Below are 15,081 nucleotides of genomic sequence, written 5' to 3'. Positions count from 1 at the left end.
TATAATGGTAAACCGCGATAAAAATGTTGACGATAACAATTACCTTTTTCATTTCAAATATCATGATTATCACGGGCGATTACCACTGTGTGAAAACCGTGTGTTTAATCCTTCCCAGCTTCATCCGAGCCTGCTTTTGACATACAGTAGGCCTGGTACAATGAAACAAAACTGGTACCCTTTTGATTCTGTCTAATTGATGGATTTAACTGTGGCACAAAGCCAATTAAACATGACCAAGGAAAAAGCCACGGTAACATTATGCTATGAATTAAGAATGCTCAGCTCAGCCTGGTTTGTTTGTGCAGTCAGGATGTAGGCCTGCACCAGAATAAAGGAATCACATCTACTCCGTAACAATTTTTTTACCCTCCCTCAGCACCCCCTCTATTATCCCAGGTGAAAATTAGTTCCAGCGTCCCTGGTTAAATGTTGCACTTTTGATAAGGTTTTGCCTATATTTTGTATAGTAAATGCTGTCACACTTTTTGAAACTATTTCAGCTTGTGTAGGCCTATTAGTGCTTTCTGACTTTTAAAAATACCGCGATAATACTGAAAACCGTGATAATTTTGGTCACTTGGTCATACCGTTACATCCCTAGCTGTGGTGAGATACATGTCGAAATATAAGAATTTTTATAATATGCTTTTTATGTTTTAATTCTTTAAAAATCAAAATAAAATCAATGCTACTACTAATACATGAAATGATCTGAAATGACTGGATCTGGATAGCCTAGACTCTGCTGAAAAAAACTATATATAATATGTGTGTGTGGCACGTACAATGACCGGAATAAATCCTTATGAATAAAGGTAGTGAAAATGCCCTAAAAACAGCTTAGGGTTCTAAGGGTTAAGGAGACTTATAGATCAAAACTTGCTTATAGCTGCTGTGATCTTCTCCTTTGTAATTAAGATACTATCTGCCCGGCGCTACAGCCTTGTTCCTTTTTTCCATACAAATCACCATCCACAGACATTTCAGAAGATCAGCCGCTCCTTTATAGACCTGATAAGGTATCCCACTTTGGCCAGGAGAGGATGCAACCCTTGTGTAATGCACAACCTCTCGCACCTCTTTCCACCTCATCAGGGCCTTTTCAAATAGAGGAATGTTTGCAGGTAGCACAAAATCTTCTGGTTGTATGTATCTGTTGCAGATAGTCCTCTAGATCAGATCAACTGTTGTGAATGCCACTAGCACCCTTGGTACATTGTGGGGCAGCCGTGGCCTACTGGTTAGCGCTTCGGACTTGTAACTGGAGGGTTGCCGGTTCGAACCCCGACCATTAGGCACGGCTGAAGTTCCCTTGAGCAAGGCACAACCCCTCACTGCTCCCCGAGTGCCGCTGTTGTTGCAGGCAGCTCACTGCGCCGGGATTACTGTGTGCTTCACCTCACTGAGTGTTCACTGTGTGCTGAGTGTGTTTCACTAATTCACAGATTGGGATTAAATGCAGAGACCAAATTTCCCTCACGGGATCAAAAGAGTATACATACTTATACTTATACTTACTTATACATTTTGGAGATTATCTTTGCCGTTTTGTTACCAAATCCACATGACAAAGATCCATGTCAACTGTCAAGGCAATGACATTACACAAGTTCATACAAGTAGTAGGCTATTGCACAATTGCTGTAACAGGGTGTCCGCGCGGTTGTAAAAAGTATTAAAAGGTAGTAAATGAAATTAGCCAAATTTAAGGCCATTTAAAAGTATTAAAAAGTAATAAACGTCATCTGATTAGGGTATTAAATTTTCGAACCACTAACTATGATGTTTTCCATTTGTGTTAAGTGCAGACCTATCTCCTAAAATTCGCGTGAATTTATTTATATTATATTATTTATATGTGCGAGTAGGACCTGAGTGATATGTCAGTGTGCATTCGCGGTAAAAACTTTTAGCGCCCCCTCAAACTCTGCTCAAACTGGATATACGGCTGGCTTACTGCCTAAACTTGTTGCCAAAAGTTCGCTACCATTGACGATGTCATGGGAAATTTTATTTTTTCGGACATTTGGTTAGAGGACTCGAGATTTAAAGACTGGCTTAGGCTAGTTGGCAACAGCCAAGAGGCTTATTACCACGTCTGTAAAAAGACAATAAATGCCCCTGGATGGGAGTGAATGCCGTCAGGTCACATATGGAGTCTACCAGAGCCGTTTTTCTACCGCTCTGGAGTCTACTAGCCAGCAAACAAGAATGGGCGGACGTAATCAGAGGTGGAAGAGTCGACTGCCTGGCTCATCGGCCACGTAGGGCTACTGTCTCCACATAGATATGCGTCATTGAAGCTATCAGTAAGTCTTCGCTACCAGCTGTCATTGTCATCCAAAAAAGTAATCATTTGCGCCATCGCGTTTTCAATGACACAGCACACAGGCTGTAAGAGCAGCAGACATAGCCTAAACTAGGCCTAGCCTACATACAGTATCACAATAACCCATTTTCAAATTAAAAGTCCCCATAAAGGCAGAAGGCCTTTTCATTCAAACAAATATATAATTAAATGAAAGGCGAAAAAACAAGAATATAACATGTAAACATATGCACATGTTATAAGGGGTTATTTGCAATGAGCTACCCCTGCCTTGACTACAGAATAGAGGTTAAATATAGGCCTGACAGTGTTGCTTTGTTTAGGCTATAAGATAAGGTTTAGGCTATAAGATTTAACATTTTCTACCCTCAGTAAATGTCATGTTAAGGTTAGTTTAACAGGTGTTACCTTTACATTATTCAAAGCTTGCTCAGGAGCTATAGGGTTACTCCCTTGATGTAGTATGTGATGAGATCAAAGTCCCAATAGACTTGCTTAAAATTAGTTGAATATAAGAACCTGTGTAGGTTTGTATAGGCTTTATAGTAATATGCTATCAATATAATATTATATATTTTAAGTCAATTTGTCAATTAGTTTCCACAAAATTCCCCAGAAGTCACTATTTAAGGGGTTATTTTTCAAAATTTTCGTCACAGGGAGCATGCAGGCCCAAAAGTATTTTATCACATGGGGCCCACATTCTCCAGCAGCACCCAATTAATAATTAGTATTTTTGTAAAATGTGACCGCCTATTTTTGAATGTGATACCTTGACTGGCAAATTATATGAGACAGCAAGGGTGTCTGTGTGTGTACTGCGTATGGTCGCGGGCCTTTTTAGAAGAAAGTCCAGTATACCTTTTCTTATTTTTATTTGTCATTTTGTCTTGATTGAGAGAGAATGATAGTGAAAGAAAGAGTGTAGTGCTGGAGAAGTGGTGTGTGCTCTTCCTACACATAACAATGAAATAACTTTTTTATCTTGGGTTAGGATTAAATAACAAATAATTGTGTATAGGCCAGTGTTTTTATTGAAGCAAAAAAGGAACAAAGTATCCAGTAACTGTAATAAGATACTTGATTTGAATCAAGCATTGCTACACTGTAAGCATTGCTACACTTTCTTACTCAGAAAGTTAAGTAACAAAAATGACAGCAATCTGTTACTTTATAATTAGGCACCCCCAACACTGAATTTCGAAAGGTTGCCGCTAGTTGCAGCTCGAAGTCGTGTTGGTATTAAACAATATTGTGAAGGTATTAAAAAAGGTATTAAAAGGTATTAAATTCAACTTAAGAATTTCTGTATATACCCTGTGTAAAACAATTTGGGATTCTTCAGATCTAGGGGGATAAAATTGCAAGGCTTGATCTCCGTAGACGGGAAGGCAGAAGAGTTAGTTTTCCCTCAAAATGACTATCCACCAAATTGACCGTATCAGTTTTCTTCCCCTTTCTGGTAGTCAAAACCAAGTCCAAAGCTCTGTGGTCTGCCTGTGAGTCAACCTCTGCCCCTGCCCTCACTGACTCTAGGGGTATTCTGTTTATTTGTTATTTTGTAGCTTAGTTACATCACTTAGAGCATCTTTAAAGGGACACCAGGCAACGTTTTCGTGTTAATTACTCATCTTCTTAAGTCGGTATATGGTTAAATGACTCATTACAGGGCGAATGAAGACTCTATCGCCCGCCCCTACTGCCTGTAGGAAGAATATCCCGCTTGTTCAGTGTATCGTACCCGCCGACCGAAGCAGGATCAGTTTATATCCTGCATCCACAGCACAGAGGCAGGCTAACGAAACGCTAGCGATTGTTGCAAATGTGTGTATAATGGCAGAACCGGCGAAGAAGCAGCGAAAAAAGACCCTTGACAGACCCTTGACAGAAGATGCAAAGAAAAGGAAAAGAGCTTCAGACCGAGTGAGGGGGAGTTTCGTAGAGAAAAAGCATCAGGCTTGCCTGGTGTCCCTTTAATGATGTGCTAACGTTAATGATGATTTGAGAAGTGCACCAAAGGAACTGTAAAGACTGTAATACTTGTATACCTTGTGTTGGGAAAGAACAGTTTTTGTGTGATGATGAGTAAACTGTGGTGAATATAATCTGTTGTACTGACAGGTAAAGAATACCCTGGCTTTAGAAAAATTGAAGAATGTGCTGGAGAAGGAATACTTGATCAAGCCTCTAGGACTCAGAGTACCACTGGCAGTGGTGACTCTTCCTCCAATGGATCTGCAGACAGCCAGATATCCAGCCTGACAGTACCTGACTTCCTTCCACCGGCTCAACGTGTGTTGTTTATGAGGATCCATCAGAAGCAACAGGAGGATGAGGAAAAGGCCAGGAGGTTGGCAGAAGTTGGAGCTCAGAAAGACATAGAAGGTCTGCCAGAATACAGTCTTATCTCATATTAGAATTTCAGTACAGACAACAATATATGTCAAATCATGCCTGTCAGTAAAAATAATGCTTGGATACCTTGGTTATAGCAGACTAGTGTTAGAATTCTAATGCAGCCTAATATTAAAAACAACATAAAGAAACAAATTCACCTTAAAGTAAAAGCTTAAGATTGATGGTTTTTGATGGTGCAAATATTTTTTGTTTTTATGTTGCATGTAAAGTTTCCCAGGAACCAGATTCAAGTTGTCAGAATTTTAGTCTAGTAACACCATTTAGATTTGATTATGGGGCATGTTTTAAAGTGGCCTGGTTGCCAGCCAAAAATGATCCCACCCATAAAATTTGAGGTCAAATGTGTGTCCCTATTGTAGTGGGCTCTTCCAATTAGCCAATGATTGTTGGGCATTGTATGGGTGAAATGGAGAGTAGGTTGAGAGTTGTTTGTGAGGCTATACATCTTTGGCTTTTTTTTTTCATGGTAGACTCGACTCGGGATATCTGCCGCTTAATTGGCCTCGTCCATACAGATAGATACACTAACAAAACCGCACCAAAAACATAGCCTAATATCTCCAAGGTAGGCTAATAATAAAACCTGGAGTGTTGTCACATTTATGGATTTGGTTACTGCCTCAGGATTTTGTCACATGATAGAAAAAAGTTATAATGTCATAGTCAGTTATAATCAATAATGTCAGTAGACAGCCCAGTGAAGATGAACACACAGAGGGCTGAATTCAATAGTGTTAATTTTGTCACTTATTTTTAATTTAGTCTAAAAGTCTCGTCGTTTTAGTCTAGTTTTAGTCAAATGAAAACTGAAGGTATCTTAGTCTTAGTCAGTTTTAGTCAAAACATTTTAGTCTTTTTTTATAACAAATTATTTCTGATTACCATTTGAGTCAAATAGTGTTTCACACATCTCAATTTTCCAACAATATTGTGTGTCCACAGGGCTACTCGTCTGTTATAATTACTCTGATTTTTTGTATGTATGTTTATATGCACAGGTAAGTCAAGCTACAGTTATAGCTCGGCTGGGATTTGACCATAGACAGTAAAAGATTTGACTGGACCACTGTCATGATATTCGTAGACCAGTGTTTCTCAAAGTGTGGTGGTCCGCAAGCTATCCCAAGTGGTCCACGAGCAGACGTGGTAAAATATAATATAGATGAGTTGTTTGCAATATTGAACCAACTTGTATGTAAATCCAAACAGTTCTGCAACACTGTCTATGTAAGATATGCCAGTTTAAATCATATGAATCCTCTGACACAATAAGCAAAGTGCAAAGACAATAAGCAAGGTGGTTCAGTGAGTAGGCCTATTGTGTAGACTAATATACTGTTGAAGTAGGTCTAATCTTTATTTTTTTTTAGCTAGGGTTAGTTAAGTGATCCTTCGTCTGAAAAAGTTTGAGAAACACTGTCGTAGACTTAAGTATTAATGTTTTACTCCGCCACGCTAGATGGCGATATGCGCCCAAAGGCAACACATTCCCCAAACAAACTCTCCATCTTAGCCATAGTTAACTTGCTAGCGAACTTTCCATATTAGCTTACTTGCTAGCAAACTTTGCATCATCAATATAACTAGTCAAATAGTTGACATTACATGCTAAACATTTTCGTATGGAAATTCTGGGGGATGTTAATTTGTATGAGAGAAGCTTCAACTTCTGGGTATGTAGCATTGTGTCATAAAGCTTAGGTAGTTAGCTTAACTCTGGCAGAAATCTCCGGTGTTCTTGTTTCATGTAGTTTCGTGTTGCAGCCACAGGGTTGCAGCAACAGCACGTAGACTAGCCTACAGGAAAGCTGTTGCGTATGAACTCATTCGGAATATTTTGAAAACGTAACAGCTAGATATTCTGTCTTCTCATTTTTTAGACGAAAATGAAGAGATTTTATCTTAGTTTTTATTTAATGCAAAACATTTTAGTCTCGTCTTTTTTCGTCAACAATAATGCATCTTAAGATAGTCTTAGTCAGTGTTTCAGGACATTAGTGCCGTCTCGTCATCGTCTCGTCTTAGTCATGAAAAAAAAAGTTGTTGACGAACATATTTCCTCTCGTCTCGTCTGACGAAATTAACACTAGAATTCAAAGACCCCCCCAAAAATCTAAGTGAAGAAATTATGCGTCAGGCTAGTCCAGGTGGGCTAACTGCGGGCCAGATGCGGCCCGCCAAGCACTTTCATCCGGCCCGCAGAGCATTTAATTTGGTTATCAGGCTGCTCGCTATTTTTTTCCTGCGATAAAGACGATGTTGGTAACTCAGAACTCATCTCCAGTGAAACCTCAATCTCTCCCTCCAACGTCAACAGCTGCAAAGTTCCATAGTCTTCGGGTCTTTTACCAAATGATGGAGTGGAAAGGTGGAAGTGAACGTATGGACCCAAAAGACTGGGGGTGGCATGTTTTGGATGAGAGATTTATGCCAATAATGACCGGTCAGCCTGCGGCACCACCAGAAATATTAGATGCAGTCCGCTGTAGTTGCAAGAAAGACTGCAGCACAAAGAGATGCACATGCAAAAAACATGGACTCCCTTGCACTGACATTTGCGGAGACTGTCGTGGTACTAGCTGTACAAACTCACAGTTGCCTGATTTATCAGATGAATATGACCCAGAGGGGGAGAACTAAGCAAAGAACAAACCAGGAACTGATATAGGGGGTGCCAGAGCCACAGAGAAGGGGTTGAGGATCCAGGCTGGATTTAAAAAAAAAAAACATTACATTTTTTTTTAAACAACCAAAAAAAACCCTCCCCTTTTGTTGCTACTTTGTCGTGGTGGGGAGGTGTGTGTTCAAGACTATACCGGCGGGGGTTATCAGGTTAGAGTTTTCAGGTTGGAGGCCAGTCTTAAAGCAGCAGGATGATTGGATGAAGATTGGGCCGATATATTTATCATAATGAATCACAATGAATGGTGTTTCTGCCAGGGTTGTGCACAATTCGAATTGCAATTCTGCTTCCTGTTTGCTACCTCAATTGAAATGCAAGTGAAATTAAAGAATTGAATTGGAATTTAAGAGTCAGTTTCAATTCAATTCTGGAATTTTGAACAAGCCTGGTTTCTGCCTATGCATATTAGGACATATTCAATAAGTGTAAAGCTCAAGCTCATGTGCATATTCAAATTCATTTTAAAAAGCAAGTAATACAAAAAAGTTACTTTTGGGTGTATTTTGGGCATATTCGATTAGTGTATAGCTCATTTGCATATGTCTTGAACACACACATTGGTTGCGGATACAAAGGAAGTGTCCATATTTGGATTGCACAACGTCATGCAGGAAAAACAGTGCTTTCCAACGGTAAAGTGGTTCAGGGAGCATGAGGAATCATTTTCACAAATAAGTTGGTTAACACAGAGTGAACGTTAAACCCATTGAAAGTCTTTGAAATGTGCTAGAGTATACATTAAGCAATGGCTTGACTTTTCCTGTTGCCCTTGCTGATGAAAAATGAATGCCATCCTGGATGGAAGTACATGTTGTGAAGTGGCATGCAAAAATTCTCTTTTTCTGACCGGGCCATGTAGTAGTAGGTGTACTTCTGGGATGGGCAACATTTTTCCCCAGAGGACCATACTGACTTTAACTGTGTTACTTCATTGTGTTTTCTCTTTTGCAGTTATAGATATGTGGCATAACATACGTTTCATCTATTTAACTGTAAACTATTACTTAAAATATCTGTGAATGTTGTATTCTTTGAAAATCAAATGAAAAGCAATTTATAGTGACCAATGAAGAAGTTAAAATTGTTTTTGAAAAATTGTGACATCTAATTGGGGGCCAGTTTCATCAAGTAGGAAATATCCATAAAGTTACAATCCAGTCACATGGGGTTGTCTAAGTAAAACAAATATAGGCAGAGATTCAATCTGATTTCAAATGGTTTTGAAACTTGTCCAATCTGTACCACTTGTGAGCAAAAAATCATAAAAGGGTTGTTTTTGTCGCTGTGTTTAATGCATAACCATAGTTGCTGTCCATTGAGTCTATTATTTTTATTTACTTAATTATTTGGTGCTTTCAGGTGACTCTGCAAATTGGTACTCCAGTGAAGATGAGGATGGAGGCAGCAGTGTTTCTTCAATAATCAAAACACTGCGACAACAGACCCAGAGCTGCAGCAAACCTGAGTGTCCTCCCTTTGACCCACGGCTGTCCAAAGCAGCTCGTCCAGCTGACCCACGGCTAGCTCGTGACCCACGCCTGTCCCGAAGCACAGAGTCAGCGCAAGCCTCTGATCCAAATCCAAGTGCCTTGCTATCTTCCTCCTCTTCTGCTCCTGTTGACCCGCGCCTGGCACGCAGCACTGTGCCATGTCACAAATCTGACACAGTTCTTGTATACAAGCCACCTGGCCCTGTAACACCACAAGCTGAGGAGGAGGAGGGGGAGAGGATTCTGCGGGACAAACCTGTCCCCATTCCTCTAGACCCTCTCATGGGCATGACCCTGCGTGACCCACGTTCTCAGTTGCAGCAGTTTAGCCACATCAAAAAAGACCTAAGCTTTCACATCCCTAATTTCGCCAAGGCTGTGTTATGGAACCCTGAGGACCTCATTCCTGTGCCCTTCCCCAAGCAGGACTTTCTTCCGCTCCCTCCTGGCATCCCTCCTGTGGTTACCCTGGATCCCCGAATCTCACGTGCTCAGCAGCAGCTTCACACAGCTGCACCTGCTCTTCCTGCTCCTCCTGCTCCTCCTGCTCCCATAGAAGACAACCAGTCTTCTTCCTCCCTTCCAGACTTTGAGTTGTTGTCTCGCATTCTCAAGACTGTTAATTCTTCTTCTGGTCCTTCTCAGAATAGTCCTGCTGCTGTTGTCTCCACGGCTCAAACAGGAACTGCATCTGCTCACCCCATACAACCTGAAAAACCAATGGACCCACGTATGGCCCGCAAGGTCCAAGCAGATCCCAGGCTACAGCACCAGAAATCTGCCTTGAAATCTCCTTCAGAATCGACTGGATCTCAAACCTCTCACTCTTCTAGCCCTAGCCCACCCACTCCCTCAGCCCCCCCTATTGCACCATATGATCCACGGCTTCTGTCTGCAGGTGGGGTGGGCAGGGGTGGTGCAGGAGTTACTGGCACCAGCAGCAATGTGCTTAGCAGTATCAGTTTATATGACCCCAGAACTGCGGATAGTTTAGAGAGTTCAGGGCAGGTGGCAAATTCTGCAATCTCAACTGAATCCAAACCTATTGCTCCTGATATGGTAGTCAAGGCCAAACCCAAAGAGCCTCTCTTTGTGCGCAAGTCTGCCCTGGATCATCCTGAAAATGAAAGGGGTGCTAATGAGCCAACCACTGACCGTTACAACAGTTATAACCGTCCACGACCCAAGCCCTCACCCTCCCCCAATTCAGGAGGGTCCACTCCTGTGAGTACAGCTACTGGGCTTGAGCAGCAGCTGTCTGGTGTCCATAACTTACCTGTGTCCACATCTCTCTTCCAAATGGTTAAGCAGGTCAACAAACCTGGCTCAGGCAGCCCCTTTGGTGGCAACAGTCCAGCACAACTAGACACTTCAGAGCAGGATGCTGCTTCTCTCAAAGATGTATTCAAAGGTTTCGACCCTACAGCGTCCCCTTTTTGCCAATGACACTTTGAGTTTAAAACAGCAGCCTGGTCTGCATTCTCAGCTTGCTGACATTGCTAGGGAAACAGGGCCACAACCCTCCTTGTCAAACTGTTAAAATATTTTTTTTTTTTGGATGCTGAAAAGTGGCAAAGTTAGCATTTCTAAAATAACCAAATCAGGTTCAAATCGATTTATTTTACTAGAGCCATGCTCTAAACAGTCAGCACCAGCAGAGAACCAGGGTAACCTAGGCTATATCTTCGTTGCATAAGAGACGTTTGAGTGTCTCATCTTTTTTGAATGTTTCCCCGAGCCTTCTTGATCTGTAAATGACACAGCCCCTTACATCAAGACTTTTCCGATGCTTACTTTCTTGTAGCAGTTTTGTTTGCATTCAGCTATTGATTTGGGTCTCACTGTCAATTTACATTTGAGCAGCAAGATAAACAATAACAAAGTTGTACACTGCCACTTCATCCAACTATGACAATAAATAGGAATACAATAGTTATGCTGGTCTAAATAATCTGTAAACTTGACTGCCCAGGTGTCCTCTCTTTGTTGCCTTGAGCAACCTCTCAGCTTTAAAATGTTTTAACCTATCTGTACCTGCACTGTATTAACTCTACGCCTAGTTGTTGTAATTTGTGGTTTTGTCAGTGTGTTTTTGTTGTGGTCCAGTGCCCAGAAGGGGTCTATCCTGTAAGTTTTGACTCCTGTTTGCCATTCTAAAAATCTGTTATTGAGCTGCTGTGTTTGTCATGAAATATGATCATTTTAATTTATATTTTTTATACTTACACATTTCTTTCTTTTGAGATATCACCAACAAAGCAATTTTATCGAAATTGTACATATGTTTCCCCAACTGTATTTTGTAAGGGCATTGATAGAATGCACTGGTTGTGCATCATCAAGAGAGCAAGAAAAAATAGACATATTTTCATTTATTTTAAAAAGGAAACTACCCTACTCATTCTCTTCTTGAATAGCTGGTGACTGTTCAAGAACATCAGAGTTTATTGGTTTTCTGTATTCTGATGTTTGAAGAAGAACTTTTGTATATTAAATAGTGTCCATATTTGAGAAGAGGCTACCTTTTTGTAATGCTTCACTGTAGATAAAGTGTTAAAGGCAATAAAATATGCACAGTAATGTACATTAATAAAGGCTTAGAGGGTAAGTTGATCTCAGCTCTTGTTTTAAAATGTGGAAATCTTAACTCATTGAATGCCAGGCTGTTTTCGGGAGCTTTGTCCTAGAGTGCCAGCAATCTAGACCATTGTTGATGATTTTTGTACAGCCACAGCATATTCTGTGTTATAGCTATGAACACATACAATAGCTCGATTAAAAGGTGAGACTTTAAGCTCTCGGTGGGTGCAAACCGTGTATTTCTACACGCCTCTGTTCCTGAGAAATCCCAAGCTAAACAGTGGCTAGTTTTCATTAAAATCGCTGTTTTTTTTCTAGAAATGGAGATATAACGTCTTTCATGAAATATGAAGTGTTGCCTGTTACTTACTTGTGTAAACTTTCCGGGAAGTGATCAGCGAGACCTAGCGAGACTGCCACCTTGTGATAGACCCACGAAAATGGCCTGGTTTTGACCTGACGTGCATGCGTCACTGATTCAACCCAAAGCGGCAACCGAGTTATGATAAAATGTCCAGATTGTGCGTTTTCATGAGTTTCACGATCGTCATATATTTCATTTCCATTCATCACAGAGTTCCAAAATCACATATAAGGTGTGTTAGAGTGTCTAGTTTCGTAATTTAAAAAAAAAGCTAAAAACGTAATATTACGTTTTTGGCACTCAACGCATGCGAAGGAAAAACGTAATATTACGTTTTTGGCACTCAATGAGTTACATTTTGGGAATCTTACACATACAGTTTGGCCATTTTGTTAGTGCCCTTCCAGAAAAACTTTGAAACTGACTATTTAATTGGCATCGATCAATCACTGCCAACAGTTTTCTGTAGTTCCCAATGAGACTTCTGACAGCTGATCTGTCAACAGGTAGTTTGGCCCACTCTTCCTGAGCAAACTGCTCCAGAGGTCTGAGTTTGTAGGGTACCTTCTTCAGACTGCATGTTTCATCTTTTTGATGTTTGATAGGATTCAGATCAGGTATCTAAGGCCACTTAAGAATATTCCACGTTTTTTTCCCTAGCCATTCTTGGCTTCTTCTAGCTGTATGTTTTGGGTCACCATGTTGGAAAAGTTTATTGGTGTTTTAAGCCCCCAATGTTGTCTTCAAGGCAGCGCTGCCTGGAAGGTGCTAGGGTTAGGCATCGGCTAAGTTTAGGGTGCCTTTAAGGCGAAACACGGCAGGTGAAAACATAGTTTTTTCATGCATTGGTCAATTTCGAGATTTTGAGCTAGTATGTTACCTTAACATGTATTCTATCACACTACTACAACAAAAAAGTCCGATTTACACATTTAGGTGTTTATTTCATTATATTGTGTCTACTCGTGCCTGTATATTTCTCCTAAATTCAGCAAAAGTTAGCATTCTAACCTTGCATGCACTCCCGCGACCTGGGTCCAAAACATATCATGTGTACTACCGTTGGAAAGCTCTGTTTTCCCTGTATCACGCTATGTGATCCATATATGGACACTTCCTTTGTATCAGCAACCAATCGCGAAAGTTCAAAGGCGAGTCTAGGCTGAGAACGGAATCTCATTGGCTGTCTTTCAAGGCTGTTTTCTCAAAATTAGTTTCCTCTCACACTCTGAGCTCAAAAACTCCACTTCAGAAGCACGTACATACACCAAACTTTCTAGACTTATGCCTAACTATATGTCGAAGATTTCTACAGAGGGGTTTGTTGATATATTATTCCTAGCCTGACTTACATGACATTTTATGCCTAAAAACATGGAAAAAAATCGATTTTTTAGGTCTAGTGACATAATTTTCTGATTTACAGGATAACAAAAGTAGATATTCATAAATCCCTCTGTAAATGTTTCCCCATCTAATATCTGAACACAATGAAAACATAATTTTGGCTGTATCCAATGCTCAGGATTCGTGCCTTAAAATGTATGCAAATTAGCGCATATTTAATTAGATAATGCCTAATTTGCATATGTACACATTAAATTACAGTAAACTTGTAATACATTTTTTTCTCATATTAATGTAAGTAATCAACTGGGGAAGTTTCATAGTGATATCTGCTTGTTAAAAATTTGACCCTATTCACCTGTAGTGTCTCGCCTTAAATAGCCTTAAAAGCCTAATAAAACTAAATATGTTTTTTTAGTCTTATTTTAAAGGCGTTCTAAGCAATGCTTGGTAATGTCACTTCTGTTGATGTTCAAACAAAACAGAAAGCTAGCTCGCTACTTCCTCCCCCTCCCTCCCATGCAACTGAAACTCTTCTAAACGCGCATCTCGTCGGTGATTTGCGTGAAGGGTTTGTTATGTTTTTATGGGCAAGGTTTGCCCAAGTTTTTGGAGCCTGGGTTGTCCACAGAGAGAGATCGTGTTTTTTTTACAGTGTATTCAGGATACAGGCAGCTAGCGGATGGTGAGGTGATGTTTGCTGTAAGTGGCAAAAAATGATTTGGCCTAAAAACATATGACATCGCTCCTTAGAGCAGTCCTTAGTTCAGGAGGCAGGGAATTCCAAAGGGTGGGCATATGCTGAATTTGAATTAATTCTGGGTATTGCAAGGAGCCCTTTACATGAGGATATTAGGGATCTGACTGGTGTAATGAGCATGTCAGAAATGTAGGAGGAAGCTAACACCCATCAATGATTTAAAAAATAATCAGAAGTATTTAAAATCAATTTATTGCTTTGGGTGCCAATGTAGTGATTTTAATACTAGAGTGATGTGATGATGTCTTTGTGTTCTGGTTAGTACTCTGGCTGCGGCATTTTGGATAAGCTGGAATTTGTTTACGTAGGTCTGAGTCAGTCCAGCAAAAAGTGTGTTACAATAGTCTAATTGATTAGATATAAAAGCATGAACCAGCTTTTCAGAGTCTGCTTGAGTTAAAAAGCATCTAACCTTAGATATTTTTCTAAGATGATAAAATACAGTCTTGGAAATATTAGATATGTGCTTCTGAAAGTTAAGATCAGCATATAAGATCACGCCTAAATTTCTGACATTCTCACACGGTTTTATAGACAGGGGAGTTAGCAATGAATGAAACTGATGTCTCAAGACTTTAAGCGATTGCAGGCCCAAAAAAGTCGAAACATAAATGATCACATTCATCTAATCTTTCCTAATGATCCACTAGCTACCCGCCCCATAAGCAGGCTGTCAAAAAAATCTGTCTCTGTAGGCAGCCTAGGCTCTGAGATCTGCACACAAAAAAACAAGTGTTGCCAACCACTCAAAGGCAAAATAAAGTGTTCCAACCAATAACTGACAAGAACTGTCTCTGTTTTGTTTGAACATCAACAAAAGTGACGTTACCTTGCCATCGCTTTGCATTGGATGAGGCCATTCACTGGACTAGGATTGTTGGAAGAAACAGAGATTATGTGTCATCTGCATATGAATGATAAGAAATATTGTACTGCTGAATGATAGGCCCAAGTAGCCTGGAAAATCCAGACCCTGGTAATCTAGAAAGATTAAGGGTCTGGCCACGAACAATGTAATGGCCCAACTCGAGGGGCGGCAACAAGCATGCATTTAAAAATCTTACTGCACGCAATTAGATAACACTAGACATGTTTACTCTGAAGGAT

General features: G+C 40.3%; 1 protein-coding gene across 1 annotated transcript in view; it reads left to right on the top strand.

The window, feature by feature from the left end:
- Window positions 1–11,531, top strand: part of zc3h4 (zinc finger CCCH-type containing 4) — a 130,379-nt gene extending 118,848 nt beyond the window's left edge. The window contains exons 13-14 of the mRNA XM_076281798.1: window positions 4,454–4,717; window positions 8,793–11,531. Coding sequence (XP_076137913.1) covers window positions 4,454–4,717; window positions 8,793–10,369 — 1,841 coding nt within the window. The 3' untranslated portion in view covers window positions 10,370–11,531. The remainder of the gene's footprint in view (window positions 1–4,453; window positions 4,718–8,792) is intronic.
- The last annotated feature ends 3,550 nt before the right edge of the window (window positions 11,532–15,081 follow it).

The sequence above is a fragment of the Alosa pseudoharengus genome, unplaced genomic scaffold (assembly GCF_046254945.1).
Source record: "Alosa pseudoharengus isolate Yale_2024_CS ecotype anadromous, Long Island Sound unplaced genomic scaffold, YU_APseudo_1.1 YU_APseudo_1.1_scf_13, whole genome shotgun sequence".
In the NCBI taxonomy this organism is placed as follows: domain Eukaryota; kingdom Metazoa; phylum Chordata; class Actinopteri; order Clupeiformes; family Clupeidae; genus Alosa; species Alosa pseudoharengus.
Note: the sequence above shows the minus strand (reverse complement) of the source record. Positions and strands in the feature narration are given on the sequence as shown.